This window comes from Alligator mississippiensis, chromosome 3, assembly GCF_030867095.1.
Source record: "Alligator mississippiensis isolate rAllMis1 chromosome 3, rAllMis1, whole genome shotgun sequence".
Taxonomy (NCBI): domain Eukaryota; kingdom Metazoa; phylum Chordata; order Crocodylia; family Alligatoridae; genus Alligator; species Alligator mississippiensis.
The window spans coordinates 365,475-391,765 of record NC_081826.1 but is presented as its reverse complement, the minus strand read 5'-3'; the positions used below and the strand labels follow the sequence as shown (position 1 = coordinate 391,765).

Below are 26,291 nucleotides of genomic sequence, written 5' to 3'. Positions count from 1 at the left end.
TGTTAGGGGCTGGAAGGGACCTTGCAGATCATCGGGTCCAGCCCCCCAGCTCTAGGCAGGAAGACAACTCAGGTTAGGTGACCCCAGCAAGGTGACTGTCCAGTCTCCTCTTTAAAACCTCCACGGTAGATGACTGCACCACCTCTGGAGGGAGTTTATTCCACAGTCTGGACACCCTGGCTGTGAATGAGTTTTTCCTGGTATTAAGCCTGAAGTGGCCTTCCAGGAGTTTGTATCCATTGATCCCGGTCTTCCCCAGGGGTGCCCTAGTTAACAGCTATTCACCGAGCTCCTGCTGCACTCCTCTAATATAGCGGTAAGCTGCTATCAAGTCCCCTCTCAACCTGCTCTTCTTTAGGCTAAAGAGGCCAGGGTCCCTCAGCCCTACCTCCAAGCAGACAGAGAAAAATGCTCTTCATCATTTTTATAACCACTTTTTAAATAACGGAACATGTGCCCCTTTAGCCCTTCCTTCAACTTTCCCCCCACAGGTGAGCAGTTGGCAACTTTTCAAGTGGCAGGTAGGACTGCCCCAGCTCAGGTCTGAGGCAGGCAGGCACTACAACCTGGCCACAGCAACGGCAAAGCTCCATGACCTCAGCTCCATGGTCTGGATCCACTGGCTTCACGGACCGCAGGTGTCCCACCTCTGCCACAGGTCATTTTCTAAACTGCTTATCTTTTTGTTGCTCTTCTCTGGACTCTTTCCACTTTTCAACATCTCACTTGAAGTCTAGTGCCCAAGACTAAACAGTACTCCAGGGGAGGCTTCAGTGTTGTGTAGAGCAGGATAATTATTTCCCTCCGTCTTCAGTACAACTCCGGTTGGTACATCCTACAATGAGTTTTGACTTTTTTTTGCTGCATTTCATTTGCTGACTCGCATGGAGTTTGTACAGCACCGTGCCCCTAGATCCTTATCAGCACTGCTGTTGCCAATCCTGTTGTCCCCCATTCTATATCTGTGCATTTGTTTTCTTTCCATATGTGTAGCACCTTACTTTTGTCTATGTTGAATATATAACCACACTGGGTGATGCCAGTGACCTCAGAAGGAAATTCTGATTCATCAGGAAACTTCTGAAAAGGAGCTCCAAAAAAACAGCTTGGTCACAGTCTTAAACTGAGCAGAAAGGAAGCTTCTTCTACTGAATACTACTGCTGGCTGTGGGCTTGTTACCTGTCATGGCTGTTCCCACAGCTGCTGTTGGCTGCTGGCTTCTCACTGCTGCCAAGCAACAACAAAATCATAATGCTCAACTAGCAGTCATCAGTAGCGCAATGTCTACCTGGAAGGAGGGATCAAGTCAGGTGTCCAACAGGTCTGTCCTGGAGCTGGTATTATTCAACATCTTCATTAACTATTTGAATCAGCAGCAGACCCAGGGACAAGGCAAAGGGCTTTGACCACATACCTTTTTGGCTGTGCCATGCATGCACAATGAGCTCTGAGCTCCTGCTGGAGTTGCATGAGAGCAGTGAGCCCTGAGCTCACCCGCGGATTGGGACAGGGTATGCCTGGACCCACCACTTTCATGTGGTTCTGGAGCCCAGGGAATGAGCACTGCTGCTGGTCACCCTCCCTCTTCCCACTGAATTTAGGGGCAGCTGAGACAGTAGCACTCACCCCTGGGCTCTGGAGTTGCATGAAAGCAGGGGGTCTGGGCAGATCCCCTGCTGAGAGCTCACGGCAGTTGGGGGTCAGGAGCAGAGGGAACAGGCCGCATGTGTGCCCCACACACACACGTGTGCCCCCTTAACTCGGTGGCAAAGGCAGCAGGCAGCAGTGGCGGGGGCAGCAGCAGCTGATCCCCCTAAGGTAAGTGGGGCAGAGGGTGCCGACGCAGCTGAGGCAGATCCAAAAGGGAAGCCCTTCAGATCCCTCTTAGCTCAGCCGGCAGGGAGCCGTGCTCCTGAGACACGTGCACAAACAAGCGTGCTCTGTAAGGGCGTGCCAGCATTTGTGCCGGCGTTCGTGTAAAGCGGGCGCACAGTAGCGGCCCAGAAGGGCGCCTCCAACAAGCTAGAGTAGTAGACTCAGCTCCGTGGACATGGTACGGATGCAGAGCACAGCTGCTACGGGCCTCACCCTGGCGGCGCCACCGGCCCTGGGCTCTTCTGAGGCCTCCACCCAGACGGAGCTCCTGGTAGGGTCATAGAATCATAGAAGTAGGGTTGGAAGGGACCTTGTAGGTCTTCAAGTCCGACCCCCTGCCTGGGCAGGAGGGAAACTGGGCTCAAGTGACCCCAGCCAGGTAGGCATCAAGCCGCTTCTTAAAGACCCCCAGGGTAGGAGCCAGCACCACTTCCCTTGGAAGTTGGTTCCAGATCCTAGCCGCCCTGACTGTGAAGTAGTTCCTACGGATGTCTAACCTGAACCTACTCTCCAAAAACTTGTGGCCATTATTCCTTGTTATCCCAGGGGGTGCCAGGGGAAACAAGGTCTCCCCCAAACCCTTCTGGTCCCCCCTAGTGAGTTTATAGACGGTCACCAGGTCCCCCCTCAGCCTTCTCTTGTGGAGGCTGAACAGGTTCAGGTCCCATAGCCTCTCCTCGTAGGGCCTGCCCTGCTGTCCCCGGATCATGCGGGTGGCCTCCTCTGGACCCTCTCCATGTTGTCCACATCCCCAAAATTTGGTATCATCAGCAAATTTGAACAGGTTGCTTTTCACCCCCTCGTCCAAATCACTGATAAAGAAATTGAACAGTGCGGGCCCAAGGACTGAGCCCTGGGGGACTCCGCTGCCCACTTCCCCCCAGGTCGAATATGATCCGTCCACCATCACCCTCTGCATACAACCCTTCAGCCAATTTGCAAATCCATCTGACCATGTAGGCATCGATGCCACAGTCGCCTAGTTTTTAATGAGGATGGGGTGGGAGACAGTGTCAAAGGCCTTGCTGAAGTCCAGAAAGACTACATCCACGGCGACACCTGCATCCAATGCGTTTGTGACCTGATCGTAAAAGGCAATCAGGTTGGTCTGACATGACCTACCCCTAATGAAACCATGCTGGTTGCCCTTGAGCATCATCCTCGATGCCGACCCATCACAGATGTGCTCCTTGATGATCTTCTCAAAGAGTTTCCCCAGGATTGAGGTAAGACTGATGGGCCTATAGTTGCCCGGGTCCTCTCTCCTCCCTTTCTTAAAGATGGGGACCACATTGGCTATCTTCCAATCATCTGGCACCTGGCCTGAGCACCACGAGCACTCGTAAAGCCATGCCAAGGGCCCTGCAATAACCCCTGCTAGCTCCCTCAGCACCCTGGGGTGGAGAGCATCTGGACCTGCTGACCTGAACACGTCCAGCCCCTCCAGAAGCTCTCTGACCCGGTCCTCCTCAACCTTAGGTCTGGAGGCGTTCCCCTCGAGTCCGTCTTGAATCCCGGTGGGGGAGTCCCGGTCCCTGCACAAGAAAACGGAGCTGAAGAATTTGTTAAAGATGTCTGCCTTCTCCTCTGGCGCAACCACCAGATTGCCCAGCGCATCTTGCAGGGGCCCCACATTTCCTGGTGCCTTCTTCATCCTCCCTATATATTTGAAAAAGGACTTTTTATTATCTTTGATCTTGAACGCTAGTCTTAGCTCTATGTCTGCCTTAGCTTTCCTAACAGCCTCCCTACAGGCCCGAGCAGTGGAGGTATACTCCTCTTTGGAGATAGTCCCCTGCTTCCACCGGGTGTACGCCGCCTTTTTGGCAACCAGGCATTCCTGGACGTCCTTGGTGAGCCAGGGAGGCTTTCGGGCACTCTTGTCCCCCTTGCTTGTTGTTGGGATTGTCACCTCTTGGGCCCCGAGTATCGTCTCCTTAAGGAACGACCACTCATCTTGGGCACTGAGTTCCCCTGCCCTCGAGAACCCCAGCGCCTCTCCCACCAATCTCAACTCATTGAAGTTGGCCCTCTTGAAGTCTAGGGCTACCACCTTGCTGCAGGCCTTTGACACCCTGCGCTGGATGATGAATTCCAGCAAGCGATGATCGCTATCACCCAGGTGGGTCAAGGACCTGGAGCCCCCTTACCAGATCATCGCCTGTGGCCAGGACCAGGTCCAACAGGGCGTTTCCTCTGGTGGGACTGTGCACCTCCTGGGTTAAGTGGAGGTCCTGTATCTCGGCCAGGAACCTCCTGGAACAGTCCGACCTGGCTGACTGCTCCTCCCAGCAGATGTCTGGGTAATTTAGATCACCCATGACAACTACATCCCTTGCCTTAAGTGCCTCTGCAAGCTGGCCTGAAAATTCCCAGTCCAGCTCCTCCCCTTGGTTGGGGGGTCTGTAGTAGACCCCCACCATTAAATCCCTCTCCTCGCGACCCCCTTGTATCTTGACCCAGAGCACTTCAGCTTGCCCCTCCTCAGACCCCATTTGGCTGGCAGAGGATGTGTATTGCTCTTTGACATAACACGCCACACTCCCTCCCTTCCTTCCTTCTCTATCCTGCCTGTAGAGCCTATAGCCCCTAATGCTCACTGCCCAGTCGCGGGATGAATCCCACCACGTTTCTGTAAGCCCCACTATGTCTGGGTTTGAACTGGCTATTCTGAGGGCGAGTTCCTCCTGTTTGTTCCCCATCATCTAAGCATTGGTGTACAGGCATTTAAGGCCTTGCATAGCTGTGCTTGCCACCCCACGATTAGGAAGACTATCTGGACCCCTGTTTCTGGCAGCCCCTTGCCCCCCCTGTCTGTGGGGGAGGCTCGGTGGGGTCCCAGCAGCTGGTGGGAGTTGGGGGGGGGGGGCCTGGTGGTTCCCTTGCCTGTCCCTCCTGTGCCCGACTTAGGGCTCTGGAGGAGCAGGTACAGGAGCTCCAGGCTGAGGTGAGCAGGCTGCAGAGGACAAGATTGACTCATATTTCTGTTCACTGCAGGACCAGCCATCCAGTGTACAGTCCCCCCAGGAGACGCGTCCAACACAGGAGTGGCAGAAGGTATCCACCAGATCCAGGGCTGCTCGGACTAGCGTGGTGGAGGCTCCCCAGGTGCAACTGGGGAACAGATACGAGGCCCTGGCAGCCATGGCACAGAAGGACGAAGGGGATGCCTCCAACGGGGATGGTGCCACTCCATGCATGAGACAGACAGCGCAGAGAGGGAACATCAAGAGGAAGGAATGCCAGGTCCTCGTCATCAGGGACTCCATCCTAAGGGGAACGGAGGGACCCATCTGCTGACCCGACCCCATGGCATGAGAGGTGTGCTTCATGCCTGGGGCTCGGATTCAGGACATCACAGAGAGGATCCCGGCCTACATTCGACCCTCAGACCAGTACCCCATGGTTCTCATCCATGTGGGAACAAATGACATGGCCAGAGACAACCCAGACCACATCATGAAGGACTTAGAGGCCCTGGGGGCCAAGCTCAAGGAGATGGGGGCACAGGTGGTATTCTCCTCTATTCTCCCGGTGAGTAGGCATGGACAGTGACACAAGGCCTGCATTGGCGAGGTCAACCGGTGATTACGGGGTTGGTGCCACCAGGCAGGCCTTGGGTTCCTGGATAACGACCCATGCTTTCGCGCGGGGGACTTGCTTGGGTGGCATGGGCTACAGCTCTCCCCTAAAGGCAAGCATGTCTTCTCTTCCAGGTTGCCTGATCTTGTGTAGTACACTTTAAACTAGCTTTGCCAGGGGATGGGGCCACAGGAGGACTTGAGGACACCTCCCAACCGAGACAGGTGACATGCACAAGGAGTACCCAGGTAAGCAACAGGGGCCCAGATAGTCCTGGGAATTGTGGGGGGTGGCACACGCACCAAAGCCTTAAATGCCTCTACACCAATGCTCATAGTATGGGGAATAAGCAGGAGGAACTCGCCCTCTGGATGGTTAGTTCAAACCCGGACATAGTAGGGCTCACAGAAACCAGGTGGGATTCATCCCACGACTGGGCGGTTAACATTAGGGGCTATAGACTATACAGGCGGGATAGAACGGGGTGGAAAGGTGGGGGTGTGGCACTCTACGTCAGAAAGCGATACACATCCTCAGCCAGCAGGATGGGGTCTGAGGAGGGGCAGGCTGAAGTGCTCCGGGTCAGAATACAGGGGGGTCGTGGGGAAAGGGACTTAACGGTGGGGGTTTACTACAGACCTCCCAACCAAGGGGAAGAGCTGGACCGGGAATTCTCAGGTCAGCTCGTGGAGGCACTTAAGGCAAGGGATGTAGTTGTCATGGGTGATCTAAATTACCCGGACATCTGCTGGGAGGAGCAGTCAGCCAGGTCTGACCGCTAACGAAGGTTCCTGGCCGAAATACAGGACCTTCACTTAACCCAGGAGGTGCACAGTCCCACCAGGGGGAATGCTCCTGGACCTGGTCCTGGCCACAGGCGATGACCTGGTGAGGGGACTCCAGGTCCTTGACCCACCTGGGTGATAGCAATCATCACTTGCTGGAATTCACCATCCAGCGCAGGGTGCCAAGGGCCTGCAGCAAGGTGGTAGCCCTTGACTTCAAGAGGGCCAACTTCAATGAGTTGAGATTAGTGGGAGAGGCACTGGGGTCCTGGAGAGTAGGGGAACTGGGTGCCCAAGACGAGTGGTTGTTCCTTAAGGAGACGATACTCAGAGCCCAAGGGGTGACAATCCCAACGAGAAGCAAAGGGGGCAAGAGTGCCCAAAAGCCCCCCTGGCTCACCAAGGGCATTCAGGAATGCCTGATTGCCAAAAAGGAGGCGTACACCCAGTGGAAGGGAGGGGCCATCACCAAAGAGGAGTATACATCCATCGCTCAGGTCTGTAGGGGGGCTGTTAGGAAAGCTAAGGCAGATACGGAACTAGGGCTAGCATCAAGGATCAAGAATAACAAAATGTCCTTTTTTAAATACATAGGGAGTATGAAGAAAGCACCAGGTAATGTGGGGCCCCTGCACGATATGCTTGGCAATCTGGTGGTTGCATCAGAGGAGAAAGCAAACCTCTTTAACAATTTCTTTGCCTCCATTTTCTTGTGCAGGGACCAGGACTCCCCTACTGAGATTCAGATTTCATAGATTTCATAGACATTAGGGCTGGAAGAGACCTCGGAAGATCATCAAGTCCAGCCCCCTGCCCAAAGGGCAGGAAGTCAGCTGGGGTCATAGGATCCCAGCAAGATAAGCATCCAGTTTCATCTTGAAGGTGTTCAATGAAGGTGCTTGAACCGCCTCCGGCGGCAGGCTGTTCCAGACCTTGGGGGCTCGGACAGTAAAGAAATTCTTCCTTATGTCCAGCCTGAATCGGTCTTGTAGTAGTTTGTGACCATTCGACCTCGTCATCCCTTGGGGCGCTCTGGTGAACAAACGTTCCCCCAGATACTGGTGGTCACCCCTGATAAACTTGTAGGTGGCCATCAGATCACCCCTGAGCCTGCACTTTTCCAGGCTAAAGAGCCCCAGGGCTCTCAGCCTGTCGTCGTAGGGTCTGCTTCCCTGACCTCTGATCATGCGCGTGGCTCTTCTCTGGACTCTCTCAAGCTTCTCCACATCCTTTTTGAATTGTGGAGCCCAAAACTGGACGCAGTACTCCAGCTGCGGCCTCACTAAGGCCGAGTACAGGGGGAGAATGACGTCCCGGGATTTGCTTGAGAAGCATCTATGGATGCAAGCCAGCATTTTGGTCGCTTTACTAGCCGCAGCATTGCATTGCAGGCTCATGTTCATCTTGTGGTCAATGATGACTCCCAAGTCTCTTTCTTCCATAGTGCTAGCCAACATAGCACTGCCGAGCCTATAAGGATGCTGCAGGTTTTTTTTCCCCAAGGTGGAGAACCTTGCATTTATCGGCATTGAACACCATCAGATTCTCATCCGCCCACTTGCTGAGCCTGTCCAGGTCAGCCTGGATCATCCGCCTGTCTTCTGGTGTGGATGCTTTGCCCCAAAGTTTGGTGTCATCTGCGAACTTGGCCAGTCCGCTTCTGACTCCAGTGTCCACATCATTAATGAAGATGTTGAACAGTATGGGTCCAAGGACAGAGCCCTGGGGGACCCCACTGGTCACAGGACACCACGATGAGTGACTTCCATCAATTACTACCCTCTGGGTCCGACCCCGGAGCCAATTTTCCAGCCAGTGGATCGTGGAGGACCCAAGGCGACAATTGGCCAGTTTCTCCAAGAGACGATCATGGGACACCAGATCGAAGGCTTTTTTGAAGTCAAGATATATGACATCAATCTCATCTCCCTTGTCCAGGTGATAGGTCACCTGGTCGTAGAAGGAAATGAGATTGGTCAAACAAGACCTACCCGCAACAAACCCGTGCTGGCTATCCCTTAAGATGTTGGCGTCAGCCAGTCCATTAAGGATGGCCTCCTTAATAAACTTTTCTAAGATCTTCCCCGGGATAGAAGTCAGGCTGATGGGCCTATAGTTAGCCGGATCCACTTTCCTCCCTTTCTTGAAGATAGGCACCACATTGGCCTTCTTCCAGTCTTCGGGCACTACATCAGGACGGACTCAGGAGAAACCCTGCCAGGCCTACGGTCGGGGAGGACCAAGTTAGGGAACTTCTGGAGGGGCTGGACGTGTTCAAATCAGCAGGTCCAGACGCTTTCCACCCCAGGGTGTTGAGGGAATTGGCACGGGTTATTGTGGGGCCCCGGCACGGCTTTACGAGCACTCGTGGTGCTCTGGCCAGGTGTCAGCCGACTGGAAGAAGGCCAATGTGATCCCCATCTTCAAAAAAGGAAAGAGGGAGGACCCAGGCAACTATAGGCCCATTAGTCTTACTTAAATCCTGGGGAAGCTCTTTGAGAAGATCATCAAGGAGCACATCTGTGATGGGCCAGCAGCAGGGGTGATGCTCAAGGGCAACCAGCAGGGGTTCATTAGGGGCAGTTCCTGTCAGACCAACCTGGTTGCCTTCTACGTTCAGGTCACAAAATCACTGGACAAAGGTGTCACGGTGGATGTAGTCTTTCTGGACTTCAGGAAGGCCTTCGACACTGTCTCCCACCCCATTCTCATTAAAAAGCTAGGTGACTATGGCATTGATGCCTACAGTCAAATGGGTGGCAAATTGGCTGAGGGGTTGTACTCAGAGAGCGGTGGTGGACAGGTCATAGTCGACCTGAAGGGAAGTGGGAAGTGGGGTCCCCCAGGGCTCGGTCCTTAGGCCCACACTGTTCAATTTCTTTATTAGCGACTTGGATGACAGGGTGAAAAGCACCCTGTTTAAATTTGCAGACGGCACCAAGATTTGGGGTGAGGCAGGCAACTAGAAGGGAAGGACAGATTACAGTGGGACCTGGACAGGTTCCAGGGGTGGGCAAGTGAAAACAGGATGGGATTCAATACTGACAAGTGCAGGGTGCTGCGCTTAGGCAGTAGGAACCAGCAGCATACCTATAGGCTGGGGAACTCCCTGCTCAAAAGCTCGGTGGCAGAAAGAGATCTTGGAGATCTGGTTACCAGGGGCTGGGGGAGGGAGTGGCAGAAGGGGATGCATCTCTGAACAGCGAGAGGAAGGGAGGGAATTTTTCCTACTTTGGGTACTTTACAGAAGTCCTTAGAGGCTCCAGCAGTGCAGTCTGCCCAAACCAGAGGATTATGGATGGAAGAGGCTGGTCCGGAAGCTGGGATGCAGGCACCCCTGCAGCAGGAGTGGCTGCTCCTGCGCGCCCATTTTCCAAATCCTGGATCTGCACCTGGGGCTTTGAAAGGGCCACATTCACAAAGCTGAAAACAATTATGAGCTAATAATTTGGAAAACAGAATTAAAACAGAAACTGTGAATGATAATTAGGAATTACTAAAGAACAATGTTTAGATACTCAAAAAGCCACACGTCCACAACGGAGGAAAAAAGGCAACCTTGATTAAAGGAAACCATCTGGCTTATGGAAGAAGCAGAAATAGCTCTAATAATAAACAACTGGCAACTGGAAGAAAGGGAACATTGACAGTAATGGCGGTAAATGAGGCAATGGAAACCAAAAGGACAGACCTTCCCAAGAGGCACATGAAACTCTTGAACCTGCCTCCTTCTCCTTGGAGCTAATAGAGCAAAGGTACCTGAAGCCTCTGTGTTGTACCCTTCTCTAAAGCCTAGAGGGACAGAGAAAGTAGGAAGCCTCACCTGCAGAGTTACTTCTCTGTTGCCCATCTGCTTTCTCTGACATTTGTCATGCTCTGTGATCCTCCTGTTCAGTTCAAGATATGCCTGCTGCAGCTGCATGGAGAGAAAGAGGAGACAGACGGGAAAGATAATCTAACATGTGTTACAGATTGAAGCTAGGCCTGTCAGGGTGGGAAAGCACAGCCTCCACCACTTTGGGAGATGGGAAATTCCATCTCCCTATGCTCCAGGGAAGGTTGGAACTTTTCTGCCACATCTAGGGAATAACACCCTGGGGTCTGGATATGAAACTGGGGCTGCCTAGCTGGAACAGCGAAAGGTCAAATGGGCTAAAGAGCAGGAGGGCAGGTGGGCTGGCCCTGTCTGTGTGGGTACAATGGAAGCAAGGATGCCTTTGTACTGATCGTGCACTGTGAGGGATACAGGACACTCCCCCTCAGCTCCTTCTCTTGCAGAGGCAATAGCTAGATCTGGGCTCTCTCTCTGCAGGACAAACCAGTCTCCCACCAATGACACAGACTAGCCACTTCTGCACATCTCCTTGACCACTTGCTGGCAGCTCCAAAAGCTGTAGTTCAAGAGATCAGCATCAAAGTGGCATCAACTCTACCCCAATTCTGTCAGGGACCAAGTGGGCCAGATAGCTGGGCACTGGGGTAGATGTCACCTGCCGCCTGACTGGGAGGACTGGAAATGGAAGACTACTGACACCTAGGGGGTTGTCCAATACAAGCACAGAACTGACCTCCTGGTTACACCTTTCCTGCTCCTTCACCAGCTGCTCCACCTCCTCATTCATTCTGCAGAAAGAACATGCACTTCAGTCCCGCAAGCCGTCATGCTGGGGAAGACTGCAGCAGTCTCTGGATTCCTACCCCTATTCTAAAGGATGTCCTGACCAGACTGGGAGGGAAATAGGAAACCAATGATAATCACCACCTCCAGGGCATCAATGGGTTCTTGAGAATACCTGGGACTCAAACTTGAGGTTTCTCCTTTCACCGCTTCTTATCTTACTGCTTCTGTCTCTCTCTTATGTTTCCTTTTTTGCCTTCTCTGTCTCATTAAGCCAAGTTGTGAAACACCATATGCCAGCCAAAGGCAAAAAATCCTGGTATAACACAGGGCTTGCAGGATTGCTGTAGAACCATCACAAGGATGGAGTGGGAAACACTGCGATGGCTGTATCTTACTGTCCTCCCTCTCCTGACTAGGCTGGAGTACACGTCTCACCGGTGAGTTTCAGCATCTTTCAGCTTCTTTTCCTGCAAAGCTCTTCTCTGCTGCTCTGACTCCATCCTCTGCAGCATCATTTCTGTCAAGCTGATGTCCCAGGATTGAAAGATGGTGACCAAGCCATCCAAAGAAGCAACCTATCGGACACGTGAGCACCATTTCAGTTGGCAAGACCAGTGAGCAATGGCTGGGAATGACCCTCTAATTCTCTCATCTCACAGGCATGAACAGTGAACTGCAGGGCTGAAGACAACCCCAGTTCAGCAACACAGGCACACTCTACCACAGCGGGGAACACAACACCATGCTTCAGCTGCACGTGCACCAAGCATTAGGGCAGGAACACAACCCCCAACACAGCACAAGTGCTGGGAACCTGTCTCCAAAGGGGAGCAAGGAAAGAAAAGGGACGGGAATTACGGGAGCCATCCAGAGTGCTGCGGCAAAGATCATTATCCTGACCTGTCCTTTTGACCATGTCATCCTTCTTGCCATTGGCTCTCCCAGCTCTATCACATATAATAGAAGCTGCTTGTCTTCACTTTCAAGGCCTTTCGCAGCCTGTTCCCTCACTACCTACCAGCTCTAATTCAGTATGGCAGCACTAGTCTCCACTGCTCACTCGTCAGATTTACAGACACTCTGGGCTTTCTCCCCTGCTGCCCCTCATGCCTGGAAGCAGCAGCTCACAGACATCAGTAAACTGACCTCCTTTTCCTTTTTCAAATATCTCACTAAAACCCCTTTGCTGCGACGTTTAGAAAAAGCTCAACAGCCAGTGGGCTACCCGTATACTGAGGACACTGCCCATCATGTTGACCAGTATTTGCTCCTTCTGTGCTCCCCTGCCTATCTGTCTGTCTGTCTTCACCTGCTGTTTCTTGTCTTACACTTAGCTTCGTGGTACAGTAATACAAATACCTATAACACAGGGATCACTAGCTCTGTGTATTTTCCTTATTCCTACCTTGAGGGTCTTTCCTATCAACACTGTTTTCTTTTCATTTGTGAATTAAATGGATGGGTTGACGTATCCCTACTTGATAGCTAAAACAACCCATTACTGAAGTACACAAGTGACTACTGACCAGCCTCTGCTCACATAACACTAACAACTACACTGAAAATAAAAGGCACATCAGACTCAACTATCAAGTCCTGTTCCTGACTGAAAATGTTGTACTTGATCCTGTCACTCCTCTGATTACTAGAACTAACACTAGAGAAAGGAGGGTGTATTTTTCCATTTCTTCAATTTTATTATGAGTAATTGACAGTTCTATGAATAGGGACAGCACTGCATTTCTCCTTGTACCATCAGTTAATTTCTCATCCTTTTTGTATAGGTCCACCACACAACAACAGGAAAAAGCACAAAAAATGAAGGATGGTGATGTAAGGCAGCAGTGCCCAATCATTTTCCCCCACTTGGGCCAGATGGAGGGTGCTCAGTCTGTCCACAGGCCAGATTGGGATGGAAGGCCCAATTCAGCATGTTGGGGGGGGGGGGTTGGGGAGCAGCCCAGCCCTGATCTGGCCATGTGAGGCAGGGGAGGAAGGCATAGCCCAGCCATGATCCAGCTTGGGGGGAAGTGGGAGGCATGGCCCAGCCCCAATCCAGGGCATGGGAATTTGGCAACAGAGAAAGGTGGCAGTATTACTTGCCACTGCTCTCCTGCCACCAAAATTTCCCAACACATGGGGAACCCCCATGGGCCTTTGAAGGCCACATCTGGCCCATGGGCCACAGGTTGAGCACCCCTGATGTAAGGGAAAAGAAAACATTAAGAACTGCCTCTACCTGTTCAGGTGTGTTGCCATCATCAGCATAAATTCTGGGGTCTGCTCCATAAGGAAGAAGCATCTCCACTGCAGCCAGGTGACCCCCAAAAGCAGCACGATAAAGAGGGGTCCTGCCAAAAGCTCCCTACATGAATAAAAAAGTATGAGTGTATGGAAAATGGTATCTGCAGTGCTACACAGGGTAACCTGCCATTGGTAAGCTTCTCACCTCACCTTCACAGCTCTGCACACCTCTGCCCACCTACATAAAGGATGAGAGATGAAGCCCTATCTTCAGCAGCAGAAGTGGGATTCAGCACAGCATTATTAGGGCAATCTGTAACCCAAGGAGACACCCATGCATGGGATGCCCGCCCTCTGTACCCCAGCCCCCCACCTAAGAGCAGCCTGTTGGGCCAGTAGGTAGACTGCCTGTGCTCCTCTTCATCTCCCTCCTGCCCCACGGAATGAAAGTCCAATAGGGAGTGTCAGAGCAGAGAACACCCACCCACCCACATTAAGACAGCAGAGGCTGACAGGTTGCTCCACAATACGATGCTACCACTGCCATCCTCTCCCTGTTTTCCCGGTCACTCTTGAGACACCTCTTATGATTTCCAGATTATCAGGAAATACCATTCTTGCACCGTCTCTTGGTTGGGATACTGGTGTAGAAACTGTGTGTCACACTCCTCTGTCACACTGGTTGCAGTCACTCCTCTCTGGGTTTATACATCTTCCCAGCACCATTCCCCTTTACTTTACCCCTCTCACCTCCCCTTCACTACAGGATGGTTGCATCTGATCTTTCTCAGGCATTCATTTCATGCAATACAAAACAACAAAGCTACTGGGAGATGCTGCAGTGGCTCTGGTCTCCTTCCTTTGTGTGCCATGCAGAGTACATCAGAGCAAGCAACTGGTCTCTCACAGGTCTCTGGCATAGTGGAACTGCCTCAGTTACACTTGAGCCACATTTTCTAGCTTTACTCAAGTAACTATGGGACTATGAAAACATTAAATGGAAATAAAGTTTGCCTTCATCATGTGACTCCTGCAACTGGATTTTCACAGCCTCAGAAACTGCCTCCTACCCCACTAACATCAGCAGGCCTGAACACAGTGAACTCCTACTTTTAGAAGAGAAATAAATTAGGCATGAAGGTACAGGGTCCTAATGTGATCCCAAGAGGTGACTAGAAAAATGGTGATAGATCACTGTGCCAGAGGACAGAAGGAATACAAGAGAGGATAACAGAACTGAGTTAACTATCTGGGAAAGACCATTATAGCAGTTTGATCAGCCCATGGAATTTTACCTCGCAATTCCTGCGCAAGACCGTGCTACATTTACTGTTCTCCAGCCTTACAGTGCAATCCTTGACATGAGAATCAAGAAAAATACTCACTACCGGATTTGCAATGTCATGGTCCAATTCTTTCAGAGTTCTAGGATGGAGACTCTCTGGCCCACCAGCCTTTCTTTTCACTTCCGCCTCAATTGTGGTCAGCTTCATTTCCACACCCACATTCCCATTATCTATCCCGGTCAACACCATCATCATGACTGAAGACCAGGCAGACTACTCATTTACTTTTTGAGTCATCCCTAGATTATCTGTTCCCACTTTCTTTCCTCATTGTCTTCATATTTCTACAGTGGAAGAAGCTTGTGCAAATAACTTTAAAACCCTTTGCGAGGTCTAGCTTACCTTCCTTTGGGCAATTCTCACTTTTGGTCACAGGCCTGGCACCAGAACAAGTTGGTACAAGGTCAGTGCCAAGGGATCCTCAGTGGGATAGGAACATGATTTTGAGTGAAAATTTGGTTTTTAAGGAGTGCCAATTGAGCCAGCAGTAAAGCAATTCTTTACTTATGTTTGATCAGCGCCCATGACAGCCTCCAGCAACAGGCTTTGGTCATGTAGGAATGCTTTTTACACTTGTGGCCAGCACAAGTAGCTGCCTCATTTGTGACGGGCCAAAACAGATCAATGTCCCTTGTGAAAAAGGAACAAGGGCTTTTGGCAGAGTCTCAAGTAGTGGATGTAGAGCCTTTGGTCACCAACATACCAACTGAGTGGGACTTTATCAGGAAGACCCACTTGTACAACTCAGTTCTAAGTCCAAAACACCTTAACTGACTGTGTGCACAGAAACAATTTAGAGATGAGCATCCCTGGATTTGTGGGCCCATTTGGAAAAGATTCAACAGATGAAAGATTCAACAGATCCCTGGAGGTGTTCAAGAAGAGGCTGGACAAGAACCTAACTGAGCTGGTTTGAGCCCAACTACCTCCCATCCATGGCAGGGGACCAGACTTGATGATCTTACACGTCCCTTCCAGGCCTACTATTTTATTATTCTGTGAAATGGCATGGACTGTACCCTCACTGGCTGGAAAAAACCATGTGAAATGCTCATCAATCAGAGGCATTACTACATCACATGGGGCAAAGGGCTTGAAGTATGACTTAACCACATCCACATAGACAGGGCATCTGCACAGCTGGCTGACTTGTTTTCTGTGTTAGAAACACAGTGTTTTCTGCACAGCTGTCTGACTTGTTTCCTAGTTATTCTCATTAAAAAATTAGGCAATTGTGGTGTCGATGCCTACACAGTCAGATGGATCACAAATTGGCTGGAGGGCCGCACCCAGAAAGTGGTGGTGGGTGGGTCATTTTTGACCTGGAGGGATGTGGGCAGTGGGGTTCCCCAGGGGTTGGTCCTCAGGCCCACACTGTTCAACATCTTCATCAGCGACTTGGACGAGGGGACAAAAAGCACCTTGTTCAAATTCGCGGATGATGCTAAGATGTGGGGAGAAGTGGGCACACTAGAGGAGAGGGACAGGCTGCAACTAGATCTGGACGGGTTACAGGGGTGGGCGGATGAGAACAGGATGGGTTCAGCACTGACAAGTGCAAGGTGCTGCACCTGGGGAGGAAGAACCAGCAGCAGACCTACATGCTGGGGAACTCCCTTCTCGTCAGTGCAGAGACAGAAAAGGATCTTGGAGTCATTATAGATTCCAAGATGAACATGGGCCAACAGTGTGGGGACGCAGTCAGGAAGGCTAACCATACCTTGTCGTGCATCCACAGATGCATCACGAGCAGGTCCAAGGAGGTGATTCTCCCCCTCTATGCGACACTGGTCAGGCCGCAGGTGGAGTACTGTGTCCAGTTCTGGGCGCTGCACGTCAGGAGGGATGTGGCCAGCATCGAGAGGGTCCAGAGAAGGGCCACTTGCATGGTCAGGGGGCAGCAGGGCAGGCCCTACGAGGGGAGGCTACAGGACCTGAACCTGTTCAGCCTCCACAAGAGAAGGCTGAGAGGGGATCTGGTGGCTGTCTATAAACTGGCCAAGGGGGACCAGCAGACAATGGGAGAGTCCCTGTCCCTCGAGCACTACCAGGAGTAACAAGGAATAAAAGCCATAAGTTGACTGAGAGCAGGTTCAGGCTAGACATCAGGAGATGCTACTTCATAGTCAAGGTGGCTAGGATCTGGAACCAACTTCCAAGGGAAGTGGTGCTCGCTCCTATCCTGGGGGTCTTCAAAAGGATAATCACCTGGCTGGGGTCGTTTGACCCTGGCATTCTTTCCTGCCCCCTGGCAGGGGATCAGACTAGATGATATGCTCAGGTCCCTTCCGACCCTACCAACTATGAAACTATAAACCCAAGCTCAAGCACATGAGCCCCCAGAGTGCAATCCACATGGACAAAAAAAATAATAATAATAAAAAATTAAATAAATAAAAATCAGTGAACTGTGCAGACACGAGGAAATTTAACCTAAACACTTCTCAACAGCAAAATGTATTTGGCTGTAACAATTTTCTCAAGCAAAGTGGCAGAAGCTATCTCACTTTGCGTGTAACTTCTCAAACCCAGTAGACTACATCTTTTCCCTCCCACTCCCATCATGCGTCCGCAGGTACCCTGTGGTAGCTACAATAATTTGTGTACATGGAAAAAATAATGTTAATGAATGTTTTATGTTGTCACCTGTTCAGCTGGTAACTAGTCCCTCAGGATGGTGCCCATGTTCTCTCACTTTCTGTTAATGTAGCAGCAGCTACAATTAAGCTGGTTGCTCCCTCTTGTTTACAACTGTTTTCATAGGCACTGAAATCCCTGTACATCAATAAATACAGCAAGTGGAAGCAAGGAGGCACCAGCCACATGGAAGCAGCCATCTGTCTGCAGACCAGGAGCATGTGTTCTCTGGATCACAGTTTAGAAACTCTGAATTGAGATAAGTAAAACAGGTCTGCAGAAAACCCCAGAGAACAGACCATAAAGAACAATCCTCCCCCAAGCAAAGAAAGGATGGATTAGAAGGTCTAGTAGATCTCCACTGCCTGTAACAGGCAGTGAGAAGGTTCTGCACCGGTAACATCTAAAGAACACAGCATTTATAAGCTATGATCTGCAGGCAGTTTTGTGAGAAAACGGATTCTCTTAGTTTTATAAATAAAATTTCTTTACTGTGACATGACAGGCAGCTCTCCCAGTCTATACAGAGATAGCTTGAAAAAACAGATAAGTCATGAGCTGCCCACATCATTTAACCAGGGTGTAAATTCTGAACTTTTAATATCAATGCAAACTCCTTGATTGTTTCAAGAAAACCATCCAGCTACATAGGGTTTGGGGATGGACCCTGCAGAGTACAAGGAGTTTGCATGACTATGGTTCTCCGAGGTGTGCTTGCTGTGGATCCCAAACCTAGTGCCCACACATGTAACTTTTGCAAGACTTCGCCAAGTCATACAACTTATTCTTCAATCATTCATAAGCCACAGGGGAAGGCATATCCACAACAAACACCAGACAGGCAGAGTGACAACCGAGCAGCCGGAGGAAGAGACACTGGATCATTGTGGTGGGTGACTCCCTCCTGAGAGGCATGGAGGGACCTATCTGTTGACCGGATCCCACAGCATGGGAGGCTTACTGCCTACCCGGAGCCAGGATCCGGGACATCACTGCAAGGATTTCCAACCTCATCCAACCCTCTGATTACTATCCCATGGTCCTTGTCCATGTGAGCATGAACAATGTGGTCAGGTCTGGAGTAGTCCAGACCACATCATGAGTGACCACAGAGCTTTGGGGGCCAAGCTTAGGAAGTCAGGGGCACAGGTAGTCTTCTCGTCCATCCTTCCAGTCAGCCGTCACCGTCAGCATCAGGGAAGTCAATCTGTGGCTCTGGAGTTGGTGCCATCGTGCAGGTTTTGGCTTCTACAGACACGATCCGACTTCCATGAGAGAGGCATCCTCAGACAAGATGGTCTTCATCTCTCTTCTAAAGGTAAGAGTCTGTTCTCTTACAGGTTGGCTGATCTCCTCCAAAGGGCTTTAAACCAGGTTCACCAGGGGACAGGGAAGCAGATTATAAGGAGAACCTAGGATCAGCATGCCACAAGCAATGCACTGAATCAGCCCAGGTAAGCACTAAGGGGCTTGATAGACATCAGGACAGGGGAGTACCAATGGCACCCATCAGGAGGCTTAAGTGTCTCTACACTAATGCTAGGACCATGGGGAACAAGCAGGAGGAACTTGCACTCCTGCTTGCAAGCAACAACTTCGACCTGGTTGGACTGAAACCTGGTGGGACCCTACTCACTATTGGGCAGTAGACATTGAGGGTTACAAGTTGTACAGACAGGATAGAGTGGGGCAAAAAGGGAGGGGGTGTTGCTCTCTATGTTAAGGAACAATATACATCCTCTATAATCGAGATGGGATCAGAGGAAGGCCAAACTGAGGTACTGTGGGTCAGGATACAAGGGGCCCAGGGGGGAAAGGAACTTGGTAGTGGGGGTCTACTATAGACTGCAAAATCAGGAGGATGAGTGAGACCTGGAATTCTCCAGACAGCTCTCTGAGACCATATGGTTGAGAAATATGGTTGTCATCGGTGACCTAAACTACCCTAACATCTGTTGGGAGGAGCAGTCAGCCAAATCTAACTGATCACATAGGTTCTTAACCTGCATACAGAACCTCCACCTAACACAGGAGGATCCCACTAGGGGGAACACCTTGCTGGACTTGGTGTTAGCTACAGGGGATGACCTAGTGGGGAATCTGCAGGTACAGGGTTACCTAGGGGATAGTAACCATTGATTGATTGAATTCACTATTCAGCAAAGAGTAGGTAAACTAACCAGCAGGGCTGAAGTGTTAGACTTCAGAAAGGCTAACTTCATTGTGCTCAGATTAGTTAGTGAGGCGTTAAAGCTCAAGAGCATTGGAGAAATGGGGGTCCAGGAAGGGTGGTCGTTCCTCAAGGGAGCGATCCTACGGGTGCAGGAGACAATCCCATTGCACATAAAAGGTGGCAAAGGGGCCAAGAAGCCCCCTAGGCTGAACAGGGAAGTTCAGGAAAGCCTAAGGGCAAAGGAAGAGTTATACAGGCTGTGGAAACAGGGAGTAGCTACCAAAGAGGAGTATATCTCCCTGTCTCACACTTGCAGGGAATCAGTTAGGGAGGCCAAAGCAGGATTAGAACTTGGGCTGGAGACAAAAATTAAGGACAACAAAAATTACTTCTTCTGGTATATATGGAGCAAAAGGAAGGCACAGGGTAGCCTAGGACCCTACGGGACAAACTAGGGCAACTGGTGACAGAGAGGGAGGACAAAGCTGAGCTCTTCAATGAGTTCTTCACAGCTGTATTCCTAGACACAGACCAAGACAAATCTCTCAATTGGATCGTAGATAGACACAGGAGGGACACCAGCCCACCTGTGTGAGTGCAGACTTAGTGAAGGGGCACTTGGAGGGGCTGGATGTGTTCAAATCAGCGGGCCCGGATGAACTTTATCCAAGGGTGCTGAAGGAATTGGCCAGTGTCATAGCAGAGCCACTGGCATGGCTGTTCAAGCACTCGTGGTGCTCCAGTCAAGTCCCAGAGGACTGGAAAAGGGCCAATGTGGCCCCCATTTTCAAGAAGGGGAAGAGGGAGGAACTGGGAAACTATAGGTCAGTTAGTCTCACCTCTATTCTTGGGGAAACTGAAATAAATCATTAAGGATCACATTTGTGGGAGCCCAGCAGGGGAAATAATTCTGAAAGGAAATCAGCACAGATTCACTGCAGGTAGATCCTGCCCAACTAACCTTGTTTCTTTTTATGACCAGGTCACAAAATACTTAGATGCAGGAGTCGAGGTAGATGTCATCTACCTAGACTTTAAGAAGGTCTTTGATACGGTATCTCATTCTGTTCTCATTAAGTAACTGAGAGGCTATGACATAGATGATTACCACAGTCAGGTGCATGGCAAATTGGCTTAGGGGTTGCACCCAGAGAGCGGTGGTGGATGGATCAATATCAACCCAGAAAGGTGACTGTCCAGTCTCCTCTTGAAGATGCCCGGGGTAGATGATTGCACCACCTCTGGAGGGAGCTTATTCCACAGTCTGGACACCCTGACTGTGAAGAAGTTTTTCCTAATGTTGAGCCTGAATCGATCTTCCAGGAGTTTGTGACCATTACTCCTAGTTTTCCCCTCGGGTGCTCTGGTTAACAGTTGCTCACTGAGCCCTTGATGTAGTCCCTTAGTGTAGCGGTAAGCTGCTACCAGGTCTCCGCTCAGCCTTCTTTTCTTCAGGCTGAAGAGCCCCAGATCCCTCATCCTTTCCTCGTATGGCTTGCCGTGTAAGACTGACCATACGGGTGGCCTCTTCTTTGGACTCTCTCAAACTTGTCCATGTCCTTGTTAAGGTGTGGTGCCCAGAACTGGATGCAATACTCCAGCTGTGGTCTCACCAGTGCCGAGCAGAGGGGAAGAATCACCTCCTTGGTTTTGCTGGAGATGCATCAATTGTTGCATGCCAGAGTATTATTTGTCCTACTGGCTACAGCATCGCGCTGCTGGCTCATATTCATACTGTGGTCTATTATTACCCACAAGGTCCCTTTCATTTGTGGTGCTAATCAGTTTGCTGCTGCCAAGCCTCCAGGTGTGTTGGGGGTTGCTTGTCCCGAGGTGGAGCACTTTACATTTTTTGATGTTGAACTTCATCTGATTCCGATCCGCCCAATTTGCTAGCCTATATACGTCCACCTCTATCTGTAGCCTATCTTCAAGTGTGACCGCACTTCCCCATAACTTGGCATCGTCCACAAACTTGTCTAGCAAGCAATTTACCCCCAAATCCAAATCGTTAATGAAGATGTTGAGAAGTACTGGACCATGCGCTGACCCCTGTGGGACACCACTGCCCACTTCTGGCCAGGATGACACAGATCCGTTCACTACGACTCTCTGGGGCCTATCTTGCAGCCAGTTTCTCACCCACCTGACTGTCTTGGAGTTAAGCCCACAATCCTCCAATTTTCTCAAGAGGACATCGTGGGATACTAGATCAAAGGCCTTTTGGAAGTCAAAGTATACAGTGTCAACCTGGTCTCTTGTGTCCAGGTGATGAGTTATCTGGTCACAGAAGGAGATGAGGTTGGTAAGGCAAGACCTGCCTGCGATGAAGCCATGCTGGCTGTCACACAGTATCTTACCTTCTGCAAGCTTATCGCAGATAGACTCCTTGATGAACTTCTCTAGGATTTTCCCTAGGATGGAAGTTGGGCTGACTGGCATATAGTTACCCAGGTCCTCCCTTCTGCTCTTCTTGTGGATGGGCACAACACTGGCCCTCTTGCAGTCCTCAGGGACTTCTCCAGAGTGCCACGAGCTGTGAAAGAGTTTCACCAGGGGTTCCACAATGACTTCGGCCAGCTCCTTCAGCACTCTCAGATGAATATCATCCAGGCCCACTGACTTGTATATGAATCTGCACCTGCTGCTGTCCCTGGATGATGCAGAGTAGTGGGGAGCCCCAGATCTGTTCCTGATCTGTTCCAGCTGCAGGCTGCAGCTGCATAGGGAGCTGGCCTGGCAGGAGAAAACTGAACTCCTGAATGACTGCTTTGCTTTGGTATTTCACTGGGCCAAGGGGGAAATCATGCCAGATAGGGCACAGAATGGGCATGGCGGGAATGACTGCCTTCCTACTATGACGTTGTACTGGTGCATGATCAATTAAAACATTAGACATATACAAGTCAGCAGGACTGGGTGAACTTCACCTGAGAGTGCTGAAAGAGCTGGCCGAAGTCACTGAGGAACCCCTGGTAAAACTCTTCCAAAACTCATGGTGCTCCGGAGAGGTCCCTGAGGACTGGAAGAGGGCCAATCTTGTGCCAATGTTCAAGAAGGGGAGGAGAGAGGACCCAGGTAACTATAGGCCAATTAGCCTAATTTCTATCCCAGGGAAAATCCTGGAAAAATTTATCAAGGAGTCTATGTGCGATAGGCTTGCAGAAGGTAGGATTCTGAATGACAGCCAGCATGGCTTTATCATGGGCAGGTCTTGTCTTACCAATCTCATCTCTTTCTATGACCAGGTAACTCACCACCTGGATAAGAGAGAGGAGGTTGACATTGTATATCTTGACTTCCAAAAGACCTTTGATCTGGTATCCCACATTGTTCTCATGGGAAAATTCGAGGATTGCAGGCTTAGCTGCATGACAATTAAATGGGTAGGACCCAGAGAGTTCTAAAGAACGGATCTGTGTCGTCTTGGCAAAAAGTGGCTAGTGGTGTCCCTCAGGGGTCTGCACTTGGTCCAGTGCTTTTCAACATCTTTATCAATGATTTGGATGTGGGGGTGAAAAGCTCATTGGCCAAGTTTGCAGACAACACCAAGTTATGGGGGAGCATGGTCACGCTTGAAGATGGTCTACCTATATCTGTAGCCTTAGACAGGCTAACAAGTTGTGTGGATCAGAACCAGATGAAGTTCAACATTGAGACATGTAAAGTGCTCCCCCTGGGGATGAACAATCCCCAACATACCTACAGGCTTGGCGACGCCAAACTGACCAGCACGACAAATGAAAGAGACCCTGGGGGTAACAACAGATATGAACCGGCTGTGCAGTGCTGTAGCCAGCAAGGCAAATAATACTCTGGCATGCATCAATCGATGCATCTCAAGCAAAACCAAGGAAGTAATTCTTCTGCTTTACTCAGCATTGGTGAGACCACAGCTGGAGTACTGCATCCAGTTCTGAGCGCCGCCCTTCAACAAGAACATGGTAAAGCTTGAGAGATTCCAGAGAGGAGCCACCTGTATGATCAGAGACTTGCACAGCAAAGCATATGAGGAAAAGCTGAGGGACCTTGGACTCTTCAGCCTAAAAAAGAGAAGGCTGAGAGGGGACTTGGTAGCAGCTTACCGCTACATCAGGGGCTCAGAGAACAACTGTTCACCAGGGCACCTTTGGAGAAAACCAGGAGTAATGGCAACAAACTCCTGGAAGACTGTTTCAGGCTTAACACTAAGAAAAATGTCTTCATAGTCAGGGTGTTCAGACTGTAGAATAAACTCCCTCCAGAGGTGGTGCAATCACTTACCCTGGACATCTTCAAGAGGAGACTGGATGGTCACCTCACTGGGGTCACCTGATCCCAGTTGTCTTTCCAGCCTAGTGCAGGGAGGCCGAACCTGATGATCTTCCAAGGTCCCTTCCAGCCCCTAACAATCTATGAATCTATGGAACAGCAGCAGTATGCAGGTTCTCTTTCCAGCACCTGCTCCTTGCTAGAAGGGGGGCACACCTAAAGGGAGGCAAGTACCACCACTTATTTCCAAGGTAATCTCTCACTCCATAGGCACAATCTGAATTCCTTCTTCCTAGGTATGTAACTATGCACTGGCTACATGAAAACACATTTGTAACTGATCCAGAGTACTACTATGTGATCCAGGTCATTCTGAATTATTGCCACTTCTCATTATTTACTACTCAGCCATTCTGTGCATCACCCATAAATTCTATCAGAAGGGATTTTATATATATTTCTAGATCACTGATGAAACTATTGAACAGCATCACACCTAATACTCTGCACACCTGAACACCCTATCAGAGCCTGTCTGAATTCCTTGTCTGAGAATGATTCTCTGCTAATACCTCATGTCTGAGATCTGTTAGTTAGTTGGCTATTCTTAATCTATTTAAAATATGCTCTAATGATATCAGATTTCCTTGCATATACTGCACCTCAGAATAAGATACACATCTTGTTTTTGAAAAGCAGAAAGAAAACTATAGTAAGTAATTGAGTAACAGCAGCTAGGTAGCCTAGCCTGATCAATGTTCTTCTCCCTGTGGATCACATGCAGACTTTACTTTCACTTTCTCCCCAGCAGAAACTGTTCTTACCATACCTCTGTCAGCTGTTTTTTTGGACAAAGGCATGTGTGTATGTGCGAAATGGTGGATGTCATACACTTAGACTTCAGGAAGGCCTTCGATACGGTATCCCACCCCATACTGGTGAACAAGTTAAGAGGCTGTGACTTGGATGACTACACAGTCCGGTGGGTGGCGAATTGGCTAGAGGGTCACACCCAGAGAGTTGTGGTGGATGGGTTGGTTTCGACCTGGAAGGGTGTGGGCAGAGGGGTCCCGCAGGGCTCGGTGTCCTTGGACCGATACTCTTCAATGTCTTCATCAGCAACTTGGACAAGGGAGTGAAATGTACTCTGTCCAAGTTTGCAGCTGACACAAAGCTATGGGGAGAAGTGGACACGCCGGAGGGCAGGGAACAGCTGCAAACAGACCTGGACAGGTTGGACAAGTGGGCAGAAAACAACAGAATGCAGTTCAACAAGGAGAAATGCAAAGTGCTGCACCTAGGGAGGAAAAATGTCCGGCACATCTACAGCCTAGGGAATGACCTGCTGGGTGGCACGGAAGTGGAAAGGGATCTTGGAGTCCTAGTGGACTCCAAGATGAACATGAGTCGGCAGTGTGACAAAGCCATCAGAAAAGCCAATGGCACTTTATCGTGCATCAGCAGATGCATGACGAATAGATCCAAAGAGGTGATACTTCCTCTCTGTCGGGCGCTGGTCAGACCGCAGTTGGAGTACTGCGTGCAATTCTGGGCGCCGCACTTCAAGAGGGATGTGGATAACCTGGAGCGGGGCCAGAGAAGGGCCACTCGTGTGGTTAAGGGCCTGCAGACCAAGCCCTATGAGAAGAGACTAGAGAACCTGGACCTTTTCAGCCTCCGCAAGAGAAGGTTGAGAGGCGACCTTGTGGCTGCCTATAAGTTCATCACGGGGGCACAGAAGGGAATTGGTGAGGTTTTATTCACCAAGGCACCCCCGGGGGTTACAAGAAATAATGGCCACAAGCTAGCAGAGAACAGATTTAGATTGGACATTAGGAAGAACTTCTTCACAGTTCGAGTGGCCAAGGTCTGGAACGGGCTCCCAAGGGAGGTGGTGCTCTCCCCTACCCTGGGGGTCTTCAAGAGGAAGTTAGATGAGTATCTAGCTGGGGTCATCTAGACCCAGCACTGTTTCCTGCCTATGCAGGGGGTCAGATTCGATGATCTGTTGAGGTCCCTTCCAACCCTAACATCTATGAATCTACGAATCTATGAAAATACAGTATATTATGCTTGTTGGTTGCTAAGAACACTAGGTGGCATTAAGCCCAGTAACTTGAAAAAATCTCTTCTAGTCATGCACTTACCTTTTTCAAACAAAACCTGTTTTCCATAAAGTCATGCTGACTGACATAAATTACATTCCAATTCCTAAGTGTTTAATTAACAGTAGCCTGTATCAGTTGTTCTTTAGTGTGTCTGGTGCTGATATCAGGTCAACTGGTTTGGAATTACTGAAGATTTGTCACTTGCCTTTTCTGAATACTGGTTCAATATTAACACTGTTCTAACCTTCTAGAATGTCCTGGCATATCCAATTTTATTAAAAATGAATATCAACAGGCCAGAAACCTCCTCAGCCTGCTCAAAAGAACAGTGTTGAGGAACGTATCCCCCTCCTAAACAAAGGAGACACCTGGAGCATATGTCACTGAGCAGTGCCAAAGTGTCCAACAAGGAGCAGATTTTGACCCCCATGGATTTTTCTTCTGCTGTATCACTAGAATCCCTTGTATAAATGAGAGGTTTATCCAATAAATAAATACCTAATTGAAGAATATTTCAGGTGATTTTTTGTGCTAACAGGCACAGGTTTCCCTACCAGTACTAGCAATCATTAATTAACCATACTATTAATTTTCACTAATGCTAGTACAATGCACAGAAAGCTGGCAGACACTGCAATCTATTCTTGCCATAAGGGGTGAGACAGAAC

General features: G+C 50.0%; 1 protein-coding gene across 1 annotated transcript in view; it reads right to left on the bottom strand.

Moving 5' to 3' along the window:
• IQANK1 (IQ motif and ankyrin repeat containing 1) overlaps positions 1-26,291 on the bottom strand; it is a 95,849-nt gene that overhangs the window by 19,132 nt on the left and 50,426 nt on the right. Inside the window, exons 7-10 of the mRNA XM_014602043.3 lie at positions 13,104-13,229; positions 11,300-11,439; positions 10,812-10,866; positions 10,067-10,159 (exon numbers count right to left, since the gene is read on the bottom strand). Of these exons, the coding sequence (XP_014457529.2) occupies positions 10,067-10,159; positions 10,812-10,866; positions 11,300-11,439; positions 13,104-13,229 (414 nt within the window). The remainder of the gene's footprint in view (positions 1-10,066; positions 10,160-10,811; positions 10,867-11,299; positions 11,440-13,103; positions 13,230-26,291) is intronic.